Source organism: Salmo trutta, chromosome 34 (assembly GCF_901001165.1).
Source record: "Salmo trutta chromosome 34, fSalTru1.1, whole genome shotgun sequence".
Lineage (NCBI taxonomy): Eukaryota > Metazoa > Chordata > Actinopteri > Salmoniformes > Salmonidae > Salmo > Salmo trutta.
This window is the reverse complement of record NC_042990.1, coordinates 4,882,567-4,905,352: the sequence shown is the minus strand read 5'-3', so window position 1 is coordinate 4,905,352 and position 22,786 is coordinate 4,882,567. Positions and strand designations below refer to the sequence as shown.

At 41.4% G+C, this 22,786-nt stretch overlaps 2 protein-coding genes and 1 long non-coding RNA gene across 3 annotated transcripts; 1 reads left to right on the top strand and 2 right to left on the bottom strand.

The window, feature by feature from the left end:
* Positions 1-2,775: 2,775 nt before the first annotated feature.
* On the bottom strand, positions 2,776-6,607 carry LOC115173371 (solute carrier family 52, riboflavin transporter, member 2). The gene is made up of 4 exons (XM_029731395.1): positions 6,306-6,607; positions 5,232-6,087; positions 4,867-4,990; positions 2,776-4,134 (listed from the first exon to the last, which is right to left on the bottom strand). Exons 1-4 carry the CDS (start codon positions 6,433-6,435, stop codon positions 3,925-3,927), a joined length of 1,320 nt encoding a protein of 439 aa, XP_029587255.1. The 5' UTR covers positions 6,436-6,607; the 3' UTR covers positions 2,776-3,924.
* A 1,203-nt stretch (positions 6,608-7,810) lies between these two features.
* LOC115173370 (uncharacterized) lies at positions 7,811-14,396 on the bottom strand. Its single transcript, XM_029731394.1, has 3 exons — positions 14,245-14,396; positions 13,750-13,852; positions 7,811-11,420 (listed from the first exon to the last, which is right to left on the bottom strand). The coding sequence occupies exons 2-3, from the start codon at positions 13,811-13,813 to the stop codon at positions 8,692-8,694; spliced, it is 2,793 nt and encodes a 930-aa protein (XP_029587254.1). The 5' UTR covers positions 13,814-13,852; positions 14,245-14,396; the 3' UTR covers positions 7,811-8,691.
* LOC115173372 (uncharacterized) lies at positions 13,763-22,597 on the top strand. Its single transcript, XR_003871600.1, has 2 exons — positions 13,763-13,868; positions 22,520-22,597. It is a non-coding gene; the product is annotated as an uncharacterized LOC115173372 (long non-coding RNA).
* The last annotated feature ends 189 nt before the right edge of the window (positions 22,598-22,786 follow it).

Here is a 22,786-nt window from a genome sequence, read left to right as displayed (position 1 = left end):
GTGCCAGACGTGTCCCCCTGCTTAAGCCAGTACATGTCCAGGCCCGTCTGAAGTTTGCTAGAGAGCATTTGGATGATCCAGAAGAGGATTGGGAGAATGTCATATGGTCAGATGAAACCAAAATAGAACTTTTTGGTAAAAACTCGTGTTTGGAGGACAAAGAATGCTGAGTTGCATCCAAATAACACCATACCTACTGTGAAGCATGGGGGTGGAAACATCATGCTTTGGGGCTATTTTTCTGCAAAGGGACCAGGACGACTGATCCGTGTAAAGGAAAGAATGAATGGGGCCATGTATCGTGAGATTTTGAGTGAAAACCTCCTTCCATCAGCAAGGGCATTGAAGATGAAACGTGGCTGGGTCTTTCAGCATGACAATGATCCAAAACACACCGCCTGGGCAACGAAGGAGTGGCTTCGTAAGAAGCATTTCAAGGTCCTGGAGTGGCCTAGCCAGTCTCCAGATCTCAACCCCATAGAAAATCTTTGGAGGGAGTTGAAAGTCCGTGTTGCCCAGCGACAGCCCCCAAAAAAATCACTGCTCTAGAGAAGATCTGCATGGAGGAATGGGCCAAAATACCAGCAAGTGTGTGAAAACCTTGTGAAGACTTACAGAAAACGTTTGACCTGTGTCATTGCCAACAAAGGGTATATAACAAAGTATTGAGTAACTTTTGTTATTGACCAAATACTTATTTTCCACCATAATTTGCAAATAAATTCATTAAAAATCCTACAATGTGATTTTCTGGATTTTGTTTCTTCTAATTTTGTCATAATTGAAGTGTACCTATTATGAAAATTACAGGCCTCTCATCTTTTTAAGTGGGGGAACTTGCACAATTGGTGGCTGACTAAATCCTTTTTTGCCCCTCTGTACAAAAATGGTCATATAGAAAATGTATAGTAAAATATTGTCGCCATCTGACAACCTTTAACTCCGTTTTTGACTATTTGAATATTTATTATACAATTGTTGAAAGCAGTAACTTCCCTCAATGTACATTTCAAGACTAGGGCCAAGAAAGTGTATTCAAAATAGCTTGATGTCTCATAATTGTATTCTCGTTAATGGGAAAATAAGGTATTTTTTTCCTGAACAGGTTTTCATCAGATAGTGACGATATAAACATGACTAAAGAGTCAAGGCATGTTGGACCAATACTATTTCTATATTGTCAACATAAAGTCTATAAGTTCCATTGAGCAGCAAGTTTTCCAATACTAGTCACTGTAGGAGGTACTAAGGCGTAGCAGATTCTTTTATTTTCTTTATTCCTTCCAAAGCTGAAACCCCTTGTGTCTCAGTCAAGATGTGTTTAGTAGGCTAACTTAGGTCGCATTTACATTATCAGACTTAGCACTGGTGTTTGGCCTAAAGACAGAGGCTTCAACATTACCGAAATTTTTTAGATAAGATAACATTTAGTAAGATAACATTTCATTTATCTGAAGGAAGGCTAACATTTGGCATTGCATTTGGAACGGTTAATAATTCAAAAATAATGGTCATCAAAAAGGATTCAACACCAAATTACATGGATGATAAAACGCAACAGGAGACGAGGGCATTAGTAGAAAGAAACAATCACATTGTGTATGGAGAAATAATCTGGAGGGAAATAAACAAGTAGTTGTTCATAATTATCAGGACAACACAAAATAAGCTTCAACTATAATCTCTCTGGAATGATGATTCTGACATGGCAGACAATGACATACCAAGTGACAGACATGGGAGAAATATAAATATCTCCTAGAACAGGCAAATTCAAAACATGGACCTCAAAGACAATTCCACTGCTGATTTTCATTCTTCCCCTATAAATCAAGGACTGCTTTAGACCTGGGACACCAGGTGAGTGCAGGTGATGAGGTAGAACAGAAAAACAGCAGTACTCTGGACCTCCAGGCTTGGATTAAAACACCGCTGTACTAGAGCCATAATAATGATTGGCTACACAACAGTGCATGATAACAACCCCACTCAGCAGCAAAACAAACTCATATTTTTACTACAGCACTCAGAACAAAATTGTGTATAATCAATTACAAGTTATATTCAACTGCTCCAATAGTAAATCAAAACTTGAATGTCAATTTACTAAATTGCTGCCCTTGATTTGGGCAGCATTTGTATTAGAAATAACAAGTAGAAGACTAAAATTAAACATTTCAGTCAATGGCTGAAAGTGAATAGCTTCCAGTTACATTTTGTATCCATTAATTGTTGGTTACATTTACATTTAAGTCATTTAGCAGACGCTCTTATCCAGAGCGACTTACAAATTGGTGCATTCACCTTATGATATCCAGTGGAACAACCACTTTACAATAGTGCATCTAAATCTTTTAAGGGGGGGGGGGTTAGAAGGATTACTTTATCCTATCCCAGGTATTCCTTAAAGAGGTGGGGTTTCAGGTGTCTCCGGAAGGTGGTGATTGACTCCGCTGTCCTGGCGTCGTGAGGGAGCTTGTTCCACCATTGGGGTGCCAGAGCAGCGAACAGTTTGGACTGGGCTGAGCGGGAACCGTGCTTCCTCAGAGGTAGGGGGGCCAGCAGGCCAGAGGTGGATGAACGCAGTGCCCTTGTTTGGGTGTAGGGCCTGATCAGAGCCTGAAGGTATGGTTAGCTTTGGATAGGTATTTGTACCTGAGAAACAGTAGTATTAAAACCTGTCTATAGCTAGGTTTCCATCCAATTGGTGACAGATTTTCATGCCAATATAAAATAAACCTGCATTTAAAAAATACAAAAAAATTCCACCAGTGGTATGTTTCCACCAAACGGACTTATTACGGATAAAAAGAGGTGCGCATACAAAATGTACGTTTTCATGTAACAAATAAAAATCTAAAGTACAATGGGTTTCCAATGCATTTTCAAATACTCTAAACTCTCAGATAGTCTTCACAAAAACTGTTGCGTTAAATAGCAAATGTGCCTACTCTGGTCTTTGCACGCGCCAACATTTGGCAGATCCAGTGTGGACAGGCTGTGCGGGTAGGCTAGTCCACATGAGATGATTATGGATAAGAGCGAGAATCTGTTAATTTGTCTAACATTCAAGCATCGATCATCATGCCACCAGAATAAGATAAAGCATCAAGATCACCTTGCACTTTCACCACGCTGTGAAGTTCATAATTTATACAATCTGTAGCCTAATAAACTGCACGGTTTCTCCAAGACGTAGTGGGAGGACCACACACCATATCATCACAAGTTTACGTCGATATGATGATTGTCAATATTTGCCATTTCTCGCATTATTCATTTTAGACAAAGATCCCAGGAAATGATCTGTCAGCATTTATAAAATTGTACCGACCTGCCCTGTTTCCATCACAGCTGTCGTGATTTTTTTGTTATATGATATGAATTTAAATCACACGAAAGCTGTGGATGGAAACGTGGTTTTTGAGTTTCATAGGGCCACTTTCCAAGTCAAAGATTAAGCCCTGTCCAGGACTCTCTGCATTCGCTGGAGATTCTCCATTGAGCATGCTTTTAAGTCGAGGACTGGGCTTATTCTGTCTCTCTGAAACTGGCCATTAATGTGTTTGTTTCTTACTCCTAAGGCCTGGGGACAGCCAAACTGGATGAATGGGTGTTATTGATTCAGTCCCTGATTAAACAAGACTTGTCACATGATTTAGTGGGAAAACATACCGGTAATAGCAGCTCCTTCAGCAAACCAAGAAACTAGATCAATAATTTTAAAAATCCCTTGCGGCACTGCATCACAGGCACTTACATCCCCTTAACCAAGAAACAGCAACTCAATGCTCCCATTACCCCTGGAATGCCTTTCCTCAGCCCTTACAGAACCCCCCCATCAACCCTTCTGGGCCTGGAAAGGGTGTTCCATCTTCCATCCCTGACGTGATCACCCAGCTAGCTGTGGTTCCTGGTGCCTAACTAACTGCAGTTGTCCACACAGTCCTGAGACCTTGCAAATATGTGGTAAATGCTGACCAGGGGGAACATGGAGAGGGCTCCTATCAGTGAGCCAGCCTGGATGAAGACACCGCACCACAGCAAAGCAGCATGGCCAGCCTCGTGGAGCAGCGTCCCAATAACTACCTTCAGGTAAGAGAACAGACCAGTGAAGATGATCCAGGACACCACCTGTGTAGATACAGAGAACTGTCAGTGTGTAAATCGTTCGAGTTACAGATACTCTAAATATGCTACACATTGTGTTGATCACACCAGACCTGGGTTCAAGTGTTATTTTAATTACTTTCATATACATTTTAAAGTAAGCATTTGGATTTTTTTTCTTTGAAAATAGAAATAGTTAAATATTGGAATGTATTTTGGTATGCATTTACAAATACACTTGGAAAGTATTGGCATGTATTTTCAAATGCAAATATTAAAATACTCCTATACATTTGATATCAGGTCTGTTTGGTCCTAGGGTTATTGGAAATAATGTATTTGGAAAGAATTATTTGAAAATAGTTTCAAATAGCAGGTTATTTATAGAGAATTATATTAAAAAAACACTTTAAAATAGCTCAAATAGAAGAGGTTGATTTGGCAACACATTATTTGAAAGCACTCAAATACACAGATCATAAGTATTTAAATGACAAATACTTAATACACATGTATTTGAACTCAGGTCTGGATCACACCTAATCTAAAGTGATCTTAAAATTTCCTTATTACAGGTACACACACACACACACACACACACACACACACACACTACATTGGCAACCCAGGAAGTGAATGCACTTCAAGACAAAAAGTTATTTCATTATTAATAGTAGCCTCAATGTTGTAGTGAACAAGGTCCACAATGATAGCACTGACAGGCCTAGTAGTTAATAGATGGTTGAAATAACTTACCACCAAGGATACACCAGCAGGGCTCCCCAAGAGAGGAGGGCAGGGGCTGAGCACTGCAAGAGCCATGAGGTAGGCTGCAAAGACCCCACCTGCTACAGACATGAAACCAAGACCCACAAATGACCTGCAACACAGAGAGGAAAAACACACCCACAAGTAAGATCTCCTGATTCAACATTAATAAACCATGTACAATTATTCCAAACCATATCTAGGTCTAGTGTCCGTCCATATTTACATTATAATATTCATACATCAATATGAATATTTCTATCCATCAATTACTGTACATGAGGGTGCAACACACAACTGTGGTATAGGCCTCCACACTAATCATGCAGTCTAACTCAGTCATATCCACTCACCTGCAGAGGACAAACATGGCCACAAAGCAGGCCAGTGGGTTTGCAATGTTGCCAAGGACCACAGAGAGGTGATAGGTCATGGTGCCGTAGGGCAGACAGGAGAAGCTCTGGACAGAGGGAAGGACTCCGTTGGTCAGGGCGTTGGACACACCTAGTAGCACCAGCAGGTAGATGTTGCGTGGCGTCCAGAAGGTTTGGACCGGGGATGCTTTCTCCAACTCCACCTGGTCCTCAGACAACAGTGTTCCTCCATTCTGGAGCGGGTGGGTCTCCTCCCCATTATCCTTTGTCATCACCATCTCAGGCTCTGGGGTCTCCTGTGATGCTGGCTCTGTTATTTCTCTACGCGTCAATGCCATGAAGCAGAGGGCTGAGATTGTCAGCATTACAAACAGGAACCAAAAGAAGTCCTGGGCAGGGAAGTTCTCTTCCAGATAGTGTGCCTGTACCGTGCCATTCTTCAATTTGCACTCCAATTTCCCCACACCCTGCCCCAAAGCCACAAAACATGGGAACAGGGCACTGAGCCCCTGGCCAACAAAGAATGTGCGGATGTATTGAGGGGGGTAGCGGAACATGAAGGGCAAGAAGGTGACATTGGACGTACAGCAAACCAGAGCCAAAACGAACGTGAGCAGCAGATATGGTACGGATCTCACTTCCCCTGCCACAGTGGCCACCTGTGACCAAAAGATGGCTAGGAAGATTGATGCCACCACTGCTAGAACCTGGATACTGTGGATGACCAGGCGCTCGTTTAACTGTCCTGGGGCACAGTGATGCGTTATGGTCACAGCAATCGGACCTATATTCCCAAAGGCTATCAGTACTGACAGATAGACCGGCAGGTTCCACTCTACATATAGAAAACAATGGTCAGTGTCAATCAGAATACACTGCAGGATTAAGCTAGTCTTTTAGCCTAGACTTCATGCAACAGTGTCTGTACTCAATAATAATACTGTAAAAGGACAAACCAGTATTTCTTATAGAACGGTATAAACGAAGAGGGTACCATGCATTGACAATGAAAGAACATAAAAAAAGAAAACATGTTTGGAATCAGATACTAACCTTCAGGCAGAACTCTGACAACCACGGGTAGCTCAACCCAGAGACAGTTCACGGAAATCCAGGAACCCATACCGAAAAGAGCCACAAGGACGTGAGTAAAAACGGCACTATTCCACCAAGTACCCGCCATTTAGCCGCTCTGACGAAGAAGACAGACAAAATGTACGTTATGTATCGTTTGAAAAGTGGGGCCGATGCCCTTTCTTATTAAAATGTCAGCCAGAAGGATATTCGAGTTGAGTAAACGCGTCCGCAGAAACAATATCTATGATTTGTGTCGTGTTATGTGAAGAGTAGACTCTCCTCCCCTTATCATGTAGCCATTCAGAGAGCTTCTAGGGATTGTGAAGGCGGGCATTCCTGCACTTGAGGGTCAATACAGTGCATGCGATTTAGGTCGACGCGCATGGCACCGGAAAAGTGAGGCACATTTCCCTAGGGAGAGTGAACACCGATCCACCCGCTCGGTCCTTCGATTTAGTGTGCTGGTGTGAATATCGAGTGCACTGATAGGGATCAGAATTACTCAACAAGATGTGATCGATCATTTATAAATGCAATTGTATTGTAGTACGGTCTACATAAATGCACTGACATAATTGACTACAACTGCATTATAGTCGGTATGTCTAATACACCTTCCCAATACACCGTCTAACAAATCATTTCATAATAATGAACTAATTGCCTACTGGGCTATATAACCACATAAACAAACCCTTCAGAATGTTCAGTGATCCCTATTATAATATTCAGAACTGAGAGTTGATTCAGTAAAAGTGGCAATCTGCATTTGGTGCATCTATGAGTTAAATTAATGATACCCATTGGTTCTTGAATAATTTAACCTATTAATGCCTCATGACCTTAGTTCAACTGTCTTACCCCATCAGAACCCACAATAAGCTTGTTTTACTCCGTTTGTAAACAATATAATTTTAAACAAACACTTAAGCCTCAACATGACTAAAACTATCATTTTGATCTCATGCGTGGTCAGTCTGTATCCATAGCGCACTATGAATTTGAGTGTGGTTACATTACTCCAGCACCATCCCTCACCATTTTTCCAAAACAGTAGCAGGTTGTGCTTTGTTAATATCTAAACAGCAGATTACCCAGTGTGACATAAAGGGGGAAACAAATTGAATACAGACACCCACTGTGCACCCTCAAAAGAATGTTTAAAATGTTCATTCAACACTTTTAAATAGTCCAATATATCACAGGTTGCGTAAAAGATAAATGGCATCTCAGTGTAAAACCTTACATCTGGAAATTGTGGCCTGATAATTTTTTCCCCACAATGTTGATTTTTGGGGCAGCAACTCCCAGCACCACAAACAAGATAAGCTTGGTAGTGTGTGTGAGTTAACTATTCTATTAAGTTACAGTGTGGTAGACAGAACAAACATAATATGTTTTTGCTCATCTTTATCAAGGGTGCCAATAATTATGGACCTGACCGTATGTGCATGTATATCAATTAACATTGTGACAAAAGGGAAAGTATACAAAACTTTATTATATTGTTTGCATTCCATCCTCTCTTTCCAGGTACAAAATATAAATCTAGGTGAAATCATACAAAAACTATTTCACATCACATTTGATTGGAAAATAAAATTGAGGGGGGGGGGGGGCGATAGAAAACATGTCACTTACAGGAGTTGCAACACAAGTGATAATGTCTGTTCAGATTAAACATGAAACATACAACTTTATGATGGTACAAACATGTCTTGAACACATATTTCCCACAAAAAAAGAAAATAAACTTCCCTGCCTAAAATGGAAGAGGGCATATAGGACCAACCAATACAATTGGTACGGGTGACGTATTGGGCATGTACGATTTACAAAGAGCAATGACAGTCATTAAAAATCAATAAGCTCTGTCAAACTCAGGGAAGTTGCTTTACTTGCTTCTGCTCAAATATTGGTGACATATCAAGCTGGCCTCAACGAACAAGATTCGGGTGAAGCTAGCATTCCTATAGACGGGTTAGCTGACATCACGAAAACAATGTTTGCGCTTCAAAGGGCCAAAAGGCTGTGTGTTATGGTTCTGGATGGCCAGATAGCTAGCAACAATGACAAGAAACTGTCATGTGGTGAATTGTAAGCTCGTTTGATCTCGTTCTTGATACCATGCCTTGTTTTTAGGTGTTTTGACTGATGTCTAATATATGCTAATATTAGCTAAAATTTGCTAGCTAGCAAGCTAACCAACAACTAATGTATTTGAGAGACAAGTACTCATTGAGAAACTTTGTTTTCAATAATCATAAGAGACAAAATACATGTTATCAACAGTCTAAGAAAACCATCTGCTTTTCCCCGTAGTTGCGCATGTGTCAGTTTTGTTGCTAACTTCCTAAAATCTCTAGGAAAATTCATCAAAGTTACCTCTGTAGCTCTGGTAGGAAACAATGTTTTTGTTTCCACCCAAGTCAATACTTCTTTGACCCTTTCCCAAAACCCCTTTGTTGCTTTCATAGTCAACACTCTGACCAGATTGAGCATCAGCAGGGGTTATAGTGACAGTGTCATGCTTGCTCTGTTGTTCATTGTGCTCGTTGGCATGCTCATTCTCTTGTACAGAGGCTGAGACATCATCCAAACTACACACGTCACCAGGCAACACACTTTTCAGCTTAGAGATCATGTCTGCGAGTGAAAAACCAATATGATTCAGGCTTGGGTCTCTGGAGTCCAGGACCAGTTTTTGGTAACTGATCTCACAGCGGATTGCTTCGCGCTTTTGAGCATGGCTTGTCCCATCTAGTCGGGCCAATAGTCTGTCAACATCTTGCTCACAGGTGCAAGGTCCTCCGTTTTTTGCAACAGCAGCAATGACCGTGTTTCTGTTTGTTTCGTCTTGCTGGTCCTTTGTCACTGAACCAGGATATTTTCTCGGACGTCCTACTGGCCTCTTCTGGGTTTTGCTTTGGTCAAGAGACTTTTTCTTGGAAGGAGGAGAGTACTCTTCTCTTGCAACAGGGTCAGATGTTGCCCTCTCTGCATTTGTTGCACCAGCAGGAGAACCACTTTCAGATGGAATAGAGTGGCCCTCTGGTTCTTCGTATATACTTGATGCAAGGTTCGTAAGTCGATCAGGCCTCTTCCTTTTGTATGGGTAGGCATGACCAAAGGGGTATTCGGCCATCAAGACACAAAATGTGCAGGTTGTCAGCTGTGTGGAAATTTCCAGAGGGGGGTTGTGACAATGTGCGCCTCCAGGCAAAAAATCACTCAGATTGACCTCAGTGACAGCCGCGATTACTTTCACCATCTTCTGCAGACAGACCCTTATTAGGTCAACATGGATGTGTCCCATGCCAGTTGTGAAGTATGAAAAAACCCCATCAAAGGTCTTCTCTTGCAGAGGCAACTGGAGAAACACATTTGCAATGGTATCTGGCTCAAGGAGGGCTGAGGCATCCTTAGCCCACTCAAGCAATTTTTGGTAGAGGCAGAGTATATACTGGCTAAAAAGTGAGTACTCTCCTCCGCTCTTCAGAAGTTGCCAGTAAGGCCCCAGGATTTTGCAGTAGACAATGGCGAGAACGCATACAAGTGACTGTATGACGTCATCATTGGCATCATCAGTAACACTCTCCAGAATTACATTGGGGCATTCATCGTTGTTCAGTAAGAGCAGGTCGGAAAAGAAAAGGGCAATCTCACCATGATGGTGAATGAGACCCGCTGCTGCTTCAAAGTAGTTATTAAATCGGTTTGAGCGGTTGACTGTTAGTTTGGAGGGATTGTTCTTCTCTTCACAGAAAGCTATCCAGTGTTTTCTGTAGTTTTGCTTTGATGCAGCACGAGGACTCAAGACATCACAGGCCATGTGGATGTAGCGTGACGTAGAACTTTCAGAAAAGTTCACAAATCTTCGGAATTTCGGGTTCCTGTCACGGCCTAGTTTTTCTCCAGTAGATTGCATGATCTCATTTTCGAAGCTCATCATCTGCTGTTCAATTGCGTCATGAATGTCAACAAGAAAATGGGCATTGTAGTGTAGAAAACGCAAGGGTGATGCCATGGAATGTTGATCTTTAAGAGACGCAACTTTCTCTTCAAAGAATTTCATTGCTACATTTTCTTTACATGTTAGTGTGTACTGGTTTTTGAGAAGATCAAGGGAAACTTGTTTGGAAGCATCAGTCTTCCCACCATACACACTTGACAGTTTTTGGACAGAGAGCATAGCGATGTCAAGCAGTGTGAGGGCTTCTCCTTTGCTTGCATCAGGATTCTCTATCAAATTGAGTGAGTTTTGGTTCATTGCATGAGGACTTTCTTCAGTTGGAGACTCGTATTCTTCTTTCACTTTCACCTGAGAGTAAGGTTCCCATACACTCTCTTCGTTTGGTGTTATGGCAAAAGTCTCATTTTCTTCTTTGAAGACTTTCACCACTGGCTTATCAAGTTTTTTCTTTCTTCCCCTTTTGCCCGATTTCTTTCCGTCAGTTGGGTCTTTAACAAGTTCAAATGGACTTTGAAGGAAGGTTTCCATCTGAGCATTTCTTCTATGTCTGGTTGTTTGGTAATTGCGGTAATGTAGTCTGAATTTTTTTAGCTTTGCCTGAAGGACTTTGCTAGCTTTCTGGATGTTACCATCACTACAAAACTCTGGGTCAAATTGACGTAACCAAGACACCAAGACAATGGGGTCAATTTTCTCCCTGATGACAAAGTTACTCAACTCAAGTATCAAACCATTTGTGACCTCAATAGACTCTGCTTGCTCAGAAAAATCTGTAATTTCCAAAAGATCAGCTCTACCAACTCCAATGCTGTCACATATTGGGCCAACGAATTCAAAGTTAACATTTGACTCAAGGAAGGCTCGTCTTGCATCTCCACTCAAACTTAAAGTTGTTGCAATGCCTCTTTCAATCAGACAACGGAAATCTGCAGACTGATACATTGGGAAAATCTTTTGAAGCCAGTCTACCACTGCCCCCCAGGAGAGTTGGTTGTCTTCTCTCAGAAGTCCCACTTGGATCAGAAGTCTGTTTTTACATGGTTTTTCATTTAGATTCAATGTTTCCCCACTCTGAGATCCAAAGTAGTCTGCAGCAAGCTTATCGAAGTTGTCATCCCCTGAAAGAAATGTTGATTTATATTAGAACAGAAAGTAATAAAATACAGATTCTAAAAGATAGTTCTTTAAAGTGGTGGTTCGCTCCAAAATCAAAGATTGTAAGACATAGGGGTGGGCGATTTGGCCTGCATTTATCAGTGTTCTGCAAAGCTGAACTTCATGAGAATACACTGAAAGTAACCAGGAAGTAGTGACTGCCCCCTCAGCCTTGTAATTGTTCAACCTTAGTACTTTTTTTGAATGGATCTTCAAATCAGCAAAAACGTAGCGCAGTGGCCTAAATGCACAAAAACGTAATAGAAAGGCATCTGGTAGAAGTAAATTCATCCACAAACACATTATATACACTACCGGTCAAAAGTTTTAGAACACCTACTAATTCAAGGTTTTTTCTTTATTTTTTACTATTTTCTACATTGTAGAATAATAGTGAAGACATCAAAACTATGAAATAACTCATGGAATCATGTAAAATAAATCAAAATATATTTCATATTTGAGCGGGTGTTGAGCGTTCGTAAATTCATCAGTTATTCTGCGTTCTGGCACACTCAGACAAGAGTGCTCTGAAATCGGAGTAGTTAGCCAGAGCGAATTTTCTAGCTACGTCTATCGATAGTTGTCACAGTGACATTAACATTCTATTGAAATAGTTACTTGAATAGTGAAGTCTTTGGTTTAGACATGTAGCTAGCTAGCTAAACAATTAACCATAATCCCAACTCAACATTACCCTGCATGAATCTGCAGGTAGCTAACCAACCAGGTTCAATGTTAGCTAGCTAGCTAACATTAGGCTATAACTAGCAATGCAAATGGCTCTGAGCTAGCCAGTCAGCTAACATTAGCTAGCTAGCGAACATTACACTAACTCAAAATGAAAACGAATGACAAAATTAGAAACATGTAATATCTGAAATTGTTGCTAGCTAGACTATTTTACCTGTATACATGATGTACACTTCACCCTCTCTGTCACCGATGCCATGGTTGCCCTTAGTTTGAAGATGTTATCCAGAGACGTGTTTTATACAACAGCTTTCTGTGTGTTCTCTTTTCGACTCGGTCTTCATATTTGCAATCAAATGCCAGAATTTTCTCCATCTCCTTAGTATCATACTGTAATTCCAATGATTTCAAAACGTGGTCCTCCAGAAAGTGGAGAGGAACACTTATGCAGATGTACTATGTGATATCTAAAAAAATCTGTATTAGAAAGAATTACCTACACATACAGACCATTTCACGGTTATAGACAGAAGCGTGCTACATGGCAGACCAAACCAAACTCATCTATCGGCATGTCCAGCCCAATCATGGCTTGCGAGAAGGTTGTCTTTTTCCATGGCTAAACCAACTAGGCTCATAATTTAACAATTGTATTCATATTTACAGATGGCATACAAGTTTCTTATTAAGGCACATGAAAGTTCACAAGTTCCAGAAGGCATTTCTGCCAAAAAACGGATTTTGATAATGACATACACCTAGTTTCCTGAAACAAGTCACTCACACAACCGTGTTTTCATGAATTTGATGATAAAATCCTAGTAGCCCATTCAAATCAGCAAGGGAAACTAAGCAAAGAAGAATTGGCCGTCACATTCACAGCTAATTATCAGTTAAACAAAGCACGACAACCAATCAGAAGAGGGTCTCATTAGCTAGCTTTGACACAGTGCTGGATAGGCTACAACAAACAGTGCCGTTTTGAATGCTGTTCAGAAGATTCAATAAGTGATCTCAAAGGTGGTCTAATGTCAAGAGGAGTCCACGTCCCACTCCATCTGTGGTCTATCCAGCACAAACGTTTCCTATTTGTTTGAAGAACAGCTTGAGCTACAAACTTGATGGACCACTATTGAGGTTTTAAACAGGCTGACACATTTCGATTTTGGAGCGAACTATCATCTTAATATAGTAAAGTATGTTATCAGTTATTAACTGGAGCCTATAAAACTTGTAAAAAAAACCACTTCACATGCTTTGAGGATTAGCTACAATAATTTGATTAATTTAAAATAGTACTTAAACTATATGCATCATGACATTGGACATTAAACTCTTAAAAAAGGCAATATTGTGCAACTGCAGCCCGCAATTAGGGGTTTTCCTGCATGTCGCCCCCGCCCCTTCTTCTGCGGGGTTTATAGGCGGCTGGCATTCAACTTTACTGGAGCGCCCCCGTCTGTCCTAGTTTAAAAAATGGACCAATAGAAGTACAAAGAGGGATTCCTGTATATGCAGTAATGCACCGAATTGCAGGCCGTAATTGCACATGTAGTTTGTCTTTAGCTAGATAAATGCGACTGATAAATCCATACTCACTCATATCAGCATCAATCCCGGCAGCATTTGGACCGCTCAGAGTAAAGTCCTGTTCTTCCTCCATGATATCTCAAGAATGATTTGGAGGCAGGTATACAAACATCTGGAGGAACACCGAGGTAACTGTCACCTTTCTATGTAGTCGTGAATATGAGCTCGGTCCAACGACCAAAATAGCTAGTTAGCCAACTACAAACACGCCTGTTGACCAAGCTAACTGGCTAGCAAGCAAACAATGCTAGCTAATATACTAGCGCTACAAGCTAAAGGGGCAATAGAATGGGCTCACCTACTTAGCTGGAACTATATAGTTAACCATGAAAATAGCTTTATATAAAATAAGGAAAAAGCTAGTTGGCTAACGCGCTAGGCTACATACAGCTAACGTTACCTTGAAAGATATGTGCGATTGTATTATCTTATATGAAAGCGAACAGATTTTTCGGAATATCTACACTGCACTTCAAGCATACAATTTAGTACAAAACCGCTTACCGCGTATCTCCTTTTTAATTGTAATACTTGGGCGGCAGACTCGTCAATTTTTGTCATGAATTTCAGACGCAATGCTAGTAACAGCTGCTGTGTTTTCCCTCCACAGAGTTAGCTTGGGATATCCTTCCTGTCAATCCATTATAGTGTATGTGAAGCAGTGTCTTCTTCGATGAGGTTTAACGGCGGTTGGCATCCAATATGTTGCGTTACTGCCACCTACTAGACTCCAAGTAGATTTGTTAATAACCAGGAGGTTAAGAATAAAAACAAGTTCGAAATACAAAGCAGAAGAAAATAGTAAGGGAAAGACACAGATTGTGGGGAAAGTCCCACATCAAACTCCCTTATACTTTGCTTGAAAAATAAATAAATACCCTGCCAAAGCAATACTCAAAAAAAAAATCAAAATAAATAACCCCATTATTTAAATCTATTTAGTCCTACCTCAGGCCAACAACCTGAAAGGATGGGACACAAGCACTTAACACACCCTGTAACTCTTCTGATGTCAAGTCTCGCACACCCAAATACCTCTCTGCAGCACCACCACAACCTCAATTTTCTGCAACTTACGTTCCATCCCTGAAGTACAGTTGATAACCATTGCTATAAATGTTACAAATCCAATCATACTGAAACATATCACTTTTTAGTTTATTCCTCTGTACTGGTACAGATCTACTACTCACACCACTCCTCTCAGGATCCCTCCCCCTTGACCCATCTTCCTCTACTTTCTTCACTGCCTCAGCATATGACAACTTCTGCACTACTAACCCTGGAAACCTCAACCTGCCTCTCTCGCACGGGACATTTCTGATCCCCAGCCCCATGGGTACCCCTACAACTAACACGTACCACTACTTTCCCCAATGCTACACATTCCTTTGTCTCATGCCCTTCGGCACACTTCTCACACCTAGGAACCTCCCTCCTACAAACTGCTGCCACATGCCCATAAGCTTTACACCTCTAACAACGTAATGTATTCGGCACAAAAGCTCGTACAGGATAACTTATAGTTGAAGTCGGAAGTTTACATACACTTAGGTTGGAGTCATTAAAACTCATTTTTCAACCTCTCCACAAATTTCTTGTTAACAAACTATAGTTTTGGCAAGTCGGTTAGGACATCTACTTTGTGCATGACACAAGTAATTTTTCCAACAATTGTTTACAGACAGATTATTTCATTTATAATTCACTGTATCACAATTCCAGTGGGTCAGAAGTTTACATACACTAAGTTGACTGTGCCTTTAAACAGCTTGGAAAATTCCAGAAAATGATGTCATGGATTTAGAAGCTTCTGATCATTTGAGTCAATTGGAGGTGTATCTGTGGCTGTAGTTCAAGGACTACCTTCAAACTCAGTGCCTCTTTGCTTGACATCATGAGAAAATTTAAAGAAATCAGCCAAGACCTCAGAAAAAAAATGGTAGACATCCACAAGTCTGGTTCATCCTTGGGAGCAATTTCCAAACGCCTGAAGGTACCACGTTCATCTGTACAAACAACAGTACGCAAGTATAGACACCATGGGACCACGCAGCCGTCATACTGCTCAGGAAGGAGATGCGTTCTGTCTCCTAGAGATGAAGTACTTTGGTGCGAAAAGTGCAAATCAATCCCAGAACAACAGCAAAGGACCTTGTGAAGATGCTGGAGGAAACAGGTACAAAAGTATCTATATCCACAGTAAAACGAGTCCTATATCGACATAACCTGAAAGGCCGCTCAGCAAGGAAGAAGCCACTGCTCCAAAACCGCCATAAAAAATCCAGACTACGGTTTGCAACTGCACATAGGGACAAAGATTGTACTTTTTGGGAAAATGTCCTCTAGTCTGATGAAACGAAAATATAACTGTTTGGCCATAATGACCATTATGTTTGAAGGAAACGGGCGGAGGCTTGCAAGCCGAAGAACACCATTCCAACGTGAAGCACGGGGGTTGCAGCATCCTGTTGTGGGGTGCTTTGCTGCAGGAGGGACTGGTGCACTTCACAAAATAGATGGCATCATGAGAATGGAAAATATGTGGATATATTGAAGCAACATCTCAAGACATCAGTCAGGAAGTTAAAGCTTGGTTGCAAATGGGTCTTCCAAATGGACAATGACCCCAAGCATACTTCCAAAGTTGTGGCAAAATGGCTAAAGGACAACAAAGTCAAGGTATTGGAGTGGCCATCACAAAGCCCTGACCTCAATCTTATAGAAAATTTGTGGGCAGAACTGAAAAAGTGTGTGCGAGCAAGTAGGCCTACAAACCTGACTCAGTTAAACCAGCTCTGTCAGGAGGAATGGGCCAAAATTCACCCAACTTATTGTGGGAAGCTTGTGGAAGGCTACCTGAAGCGTTTGACCCAAGTTACCAAGTACCAAAGACTAATTGAGTGTATGTAAACTTCTGAACCACTGGGAATGTGATGAAAGAAATAAAAGCTGAAATAAACCATTCTCTCTGCTATTATTCTGACATTTCACATTCTTAAAATAAAGTGGTGATCCTAACTGACCAAAGACAGGGAATTTTTCTTGGATTAAATGTTAGGAATTGTGAAAAACTGAGTGTAAATGAATTTGGCTAAGGTGTATGTAAACTTCCGACTTCAACTGTATATATCCTAACATCATTGTCAAGCCTAGACTCAACATCAAACTCAAAAGAACAGACAATGACTCTTCTGTTTCTCTACTCACGCCACCCTGTCTGCGTCGCACCAAATGGCCAGCGTCACAAACACAGGCAATCTTCCCCTTATATTGGTCAACTTTTACATTTACTGCTACCCCAGTAATCACTCCTTTCAATGGCGCCCTTTTCTAGAGAGCAAAACAATTTACATTTCTTGCCCCCATTATTTTAACGCAGAGTGCCTTCTCCCTCTGACTAGCAGAAACACAAACAATTATCACAAGACCACTTCTAGTTACCCTTACCGATTCCACAGCACCCAACTCTGTTTTCACCCGCTCTGAAACCACAAATGGATCAGCCAAAAGGCAAGGGTCCACTTTTTCCAAAAACTTCACTCCTACTGTCAGACTCATCTTTATCCTAACCCTCGGTGCAAGCCTCGGGCTCCGAGAAATTCACCACACCTATCACCTCAGATACTTCGCCCTCATTCACTTCCATTTCTCCTCCTGTCTTCAGCTCACTCTGTTTACAATTTCGACCATTCTTCTTTAACAAACCATGTCCCTTTTACCGCCATTTTTATCCGACTCAAGCTCACCCTCTTAGACCTCTGCCTCTCTTTTTCCCTCCATTATTCCTTCGTATTCATCCCCTTATGATAATACTGCACTTCTCCTGACATACATCTTGTTCTTGCCTTCTCAAGGGACGCCATTTAACCGAATGTCACAATCTCCGTACAATCAGCACAAACTGAAGCAGCGTCTCCTCAGAAACACAAAATAAGCACCAAATTTTGTACATTTTCTTAATAAAAGTCCCCCACTTAATAGTAGAAACGTGTCAATAATCTGTATTTATTCCTGATATATTACAAATATATTCATGATATATTTTTTCATATTTAAGTGACATTTGTATTAAATGTGGGTTGTAAAACATGTTCCAAGGTGAAATAAATGGCCACAACGCGAATCACTGTATATGGAGTACATATTGGCTTATAGAGCAAAAGCGATTCTGGGTGACACACTCATGCACACTGACACAGATCATATAGCTTAGGCCTAATATTTTGGTGGTATATTGTATGAAATATATTTCATACCTACTATAGTAGGCTAATTAGGGAACATTTAGACACTAGACTACTTGCAATATATCCTAACAAGTCATTAGATTGACTTTTAATACATTGGTAAGGCAATAGCCGCCTGCTAGACCTTTAATCAGTGCTTTTTACTAAACACAAGTCATCATGTTTTACAATAACGGTACATTCGTGGACTGTCTGTGTATTTTAATTGTGCTAAAAATAGCCTACATTAACGTATGTAGCCTAAGAAATAAGGTTCATGAAATCGATAGCTTGCTAGTAACAGATGGCATTCATATTCTGACTATCTCTGAAATGCATGGTAGCAATACATGGTTATAACATCTACAGAAAATACATCAATGCCAATGGGGGCGGTGTTGTTGTCTATATTCAGAGCCACATTCCTGTAAAGCTTAGAATAGTATCTCATGTTAAATGCTGTTGAAGTAATATGGCTACAGGTTCATCTGCCCATTCTTGTGGGAAGCTGCAATGGGTGACCTAAATATTTACTGGCTTTCATCAAGCGGCCCACCGAGTGGCGCAGGGGTCTAAGGCACTGCATCTCACTGCTAGAGGCGTCACTACAGACCCTGGTTCGATTCCAGGCTGTATAACAACCGGCTGTGATTGGGAGTTCCATAGGGCGGCGCGCAATTGGCCCAGCGTCATCCGAGTTAGGGTTTTGCCTGGTGTAGGCCTTCATTGTAAATAAGAATTTGTTCTTAACTGACTTGCCTAGTTAAATAAAGGTCACACACACACACACACACACACACACAAAGTTATTTGGTTGGCATAATCAAAACCTATTTATTTCACTTACTTGCTGTGCTGTTTCGTTGTTCAATTGTTCAGTCGTTTCATTCTCAACCAGGATTTCATCATACATGTCAAGCAGTGAAGTTTCAGCTCTGTCTGTCCGTGTGTCCGTTTCCATCTATGTATGTAACATTTCACGTAAACCCTGTTTCTTGTCTGTCCTTGTACATAGCATCGAGCATGGTGGCGACACAGTAAAGAGAGAATTCCACCGAATCGCTTGTTCACGGCCTGTGTCACCAGTTGTTGAGCAGGCGTTTCAATGCCATGACAGAGGGTATCACGTCTGCTGCAGACGCAGTTGATGAGCTTATTTCTCAAGTCAGTTGTTCGAATGGAGATAGTGTGTTCATGTTTCAAACATGTTCTCAAATGCCATTGAAATGGCAGCAGCGGTATGACAACCAGCACATTCATGAGCATGAAATATGACTTTCCTCAGTACAAAATCCTCAACGACACACTGTGCAGTCAGACTCAGCGTGCTCATGGGGCTGATATCGCTGGTCCAAATGTCAGTCGTGAAGCTAATAGCAGTGATGCTATTACTGTGCAACTCCGGTAGGGCAACATCTGAAAAATAGCACACTTGGTAACGTTAGTGTGCACCGGTGCTCGACCAGTCGGCAAAAGCCAACATCACCCACGACAGAGAACGGTTGATTGTCAAGGGCAATGAATTCCATTATCTTGGCGTTAATGGATTTCGCCTTTGAGTTGTCTCACTGATATCTTCTTACTCTTTGAAATGACTGCTCGACTTGTTGACTGCTCAATCAACACAGCAGACATTTCGGGCAAGGTTAGAAATGCTGTGTTGCACGTGTAGCGCTACATTTTACGTGGCGTCATTACGTCATGTACCTACGTTTCATAGGTATGCAGCTTTAACATCGGTTTTGCACATCGGTGTTAAACTATACATCGGGCCGGTGTTGAGGTTGCCATTTTTAGCTAAAATCGTCCGATTACGGTATCTTCGCCGATATATCGTGCATCCCTACCACAGACCAGCAAATATTCTTTACATCATCACCATAGGAATCACTACAAAACTTATTGTATGACCTCGTATATACTATATTAGCCCAGCCTTTGGAACTTTGGTTTTCCTAGATATGGCTACTATATTGTGATCACTGCATCCGATGGATTTGGATACTGCTTTAAAGCAGATTTCTTCAGCATTAGTAAAGATGTGATCAATACATGTGGATGATTTAATTCCTGTGCTGTTTGTAAATACCCTGGTAGGTTGACTGATAACCTGAACCAGGTTGCAGGCACTGGTTACAGTTTGAAGCTTTTTGTATTTAACCTTTATTTAACTAGGCAAGTCAGTTAAGAACAAATTATTACAATTACGGCCTACCCCGGACGACGCTGGGCCAATTGTGCGCCGCCCTATACCACTCCCAATCACGGCCGGATGTGATACAGCCTGGATTCGAACCAGGGACTGTAGTGACGCCTCTTGCACTGAGATGTAGTGCCTTAGACCGCTGCGTTCGTGTGTGTGTGTTAACTATTTAACTGTACTGGAATGCCTAAAAGGCTGCTAAATTTTTTTATATCAGTTATCGGTATTCTGAGCCAGTAGAATGGCCCATACAGAAGAGCTCAGTTACTTTCAACGTGGCACTGTCATAGGATGCCACCTTTCCAACAAGTCAGTTTGTCAAATTTCCGCTCCGCTAGAGCTGCCCCAGTCAACTGTAATTTCTGTTATTGTGAAGTGGAAACTTCCAGGAGCAACATTGGCTCAGCCGCAAAGTGGTAGGTCACACAAGCTTACAGAATGGGACCGCCGAGTACTGTAGAGCGTAAAAATAATCTGTCCTCGGTTGCAACACTCACTACTAAGTTCTAAACTGCCCCTGGAAGCAACGTCAGCACAAGAACGATTTGTTGGGAGCATCATAAAATGGGTTTCCATGGCTTAGCAGCCACACACAAGCATAAAATCACCATTTGCAATGGCAAGCATCGGCTGGAGTGGTGTAATGCTCGACGCCATTGGACTCTGGAAAATTGCGATTCACCATCTGGCAGTCCGACGGATGAATCTGGGTTTGGCAGATGCCAGGAGAATGCTACCTGCCCGAATGCATAGTACCAACTGTAAAGTTTGTTGGAAGAGGAATAATGGTCTGGGGCTGTTTATCACTGTTCGAGCTAGGCCCCTTAGTTGTAGTGATAGGAAATCATAACGCTACAGCATACAATTACATTCTAGATGATACTCTGCTTCCAACTTTGTGGCAACAGTTTGGGGAAGGCCTTTTCCTGTTTCAGCATGACAATGCCCCCTTGCACAAATAAAGTTCCATACAGAAATGGTTTGTCGAGATCAGTGTGCAAGAACTTCACTGGCCTGCACAGAACCCTGACCTCAACCCCATCGAACACATTTGGGATGAATTGGAATGCCGACTGCGAGCCAGGGCCTAATCGCCCAACATTGGTGTCCAACCTCACTAATGCTCTTGTGGCTGAATGGAAGCAAGTTCCTGCAGCAATGTTCCAACATCTAGTAAAAAGCCTTCCCAGAAGAGTGGAGGCTGTTATAGCAGCAAAGGAGGGACCACCTCCATATTAATGCCCATGATTTTGGAATGAGATGTTTGACGAACGGGTGTCCACATACTTATGGCCATGTTGAGTATGTTCCACTTTTCTCCTTTTTTTCCTGTCTGCCATCTTACCCCTTCGCCTAGCCCCAGGGCCCGTCACTTCTTGGCAGAAAGATACACATATGCATGCGGCACTGTCAAACGAAGCACAACACTGGAAATCTATCCACATCCAGATAAACTAGTCCCGGCATCGTAACTTGACAGGTTTATTGAATTTGATGGAAGAAAACCGAGAGAGAGACAGCCAGTTCCTTAATGTAGCCATTGGCTACAGCCAAAAAGTAAAATAAATGTCAGTCTCCCTCTCTTCTGTGTTCTTCAATTGAATTACATATAGCCTAATATGTAAACACTTGTCTAAAGTGGGCAGGGCTGCAGGGGGAAACACTTGAAATGCACTAATTTTAAATATGTAGCTAGGCTGTATTATATAAACCAATGGTAATATATAAGGCATTTATTCGCTGATTTCCTCCTTTGTCTAATATGTGTTTTAATCATTCACAACTAGGATGGGTAACACTTTATTTTAAGGGTCTGTAATAAACCATTTATAAGACATTTATAAATTGTGTTCATTTATTAATCATTACATTAATAAACAATTTGCTAATCATTAGTCAGGTCTTTTTGCAGTCCCTATTCTAAAGTGAGTGCTATTTATACTTAAATGTTTTGAGTGACCAGTGTAATTTCTCACAGAAAGATGGGCATGCCATTGGTAGACATTCCTTCTGTATCTGGTAAAAGAACAAGGATACTATACAGGATGTTTAAGGAAATATATATACACGTGTGTGTATAACTAGCTTACTAACATTTACAAATGTGGGAGTAAGGATTAATAAACGGTGAGCAAAATGATTGACCTTTAATTAAAGTGTTACCCTAGGATGTTGCTGGGCCCAGCACAGGTAGTGTGGTCCCCTGGTCTTCTAGTACCAGTGCTGTGAGAAAGGATGCTGGGCTTAGCAGAGACAGCTCAGAGGTGAGGGCAGTGGAGGTAGGAAGAAACCAGAGAGACACTGATGTACTGCCAGTTCCTTAATATGTTGGCTCTATATCTAATAGCATTGAACACTTAGAAGTGACAGACAGTGACAACAGAGGGGCACAAGGAGACGCAAAGACAGTGACAACAGAGGAGAAGAAAGAGACTGACTGACAGACAGACAGAGTAACAGCAAAGAAGATGCAGAGAGACTGCACAACAGGGAGGCAACAGAGACACAGTTATAGTGGTGAGTTGTATCTCCAGTAGTGCTTTTACATGTTGTATGTGTCTTTAACATGAGCGGGTTAAAAGAGGACTATGTTTCACCGGCCACAGTAAAAGTT

Excerpts from the sequence above, each read along its gene's own strand:
- LOC115173370 (XM_029731394.1), bottom strand. The coding sequence starts at position 13,813 with ATGGAGGAAGAACAGGACTTTACTCTGAGCGGTCCAAATGCTGCCGGG. Across the intron at positions 11,421-13,749 it reads CGGGATTGATGCTGATATGA|GGGATGACAACTTCGATAAG; the intron begins GTGAGTATGGAT and ends CATTTCTTTCAG.
- LOC115173371 (XM_029731395.1), bottom strand. The coding sequence starts at position 6,435 with ATGGCGGGTACTTGGTGGAATAGTGCCGTTTTTACTCACGTCCTTGTG. Across the intron at positions 6,088-6,305 it reads TGTCAGAGTTCTGCCTGAAG|AGTGGAACCTGCCGGTCTAT; the intron begins GTTAGTATCTGA and ends TTCTATATGTAG. Across the intron at positions 4,991-5,231 it reads GCCATGTTTGTCCTCTGCAG|GTCATTTGTGGGTCTTGGTT; the intron begins GTGAGTGGATAT and ends TCTGTGTTGCAG.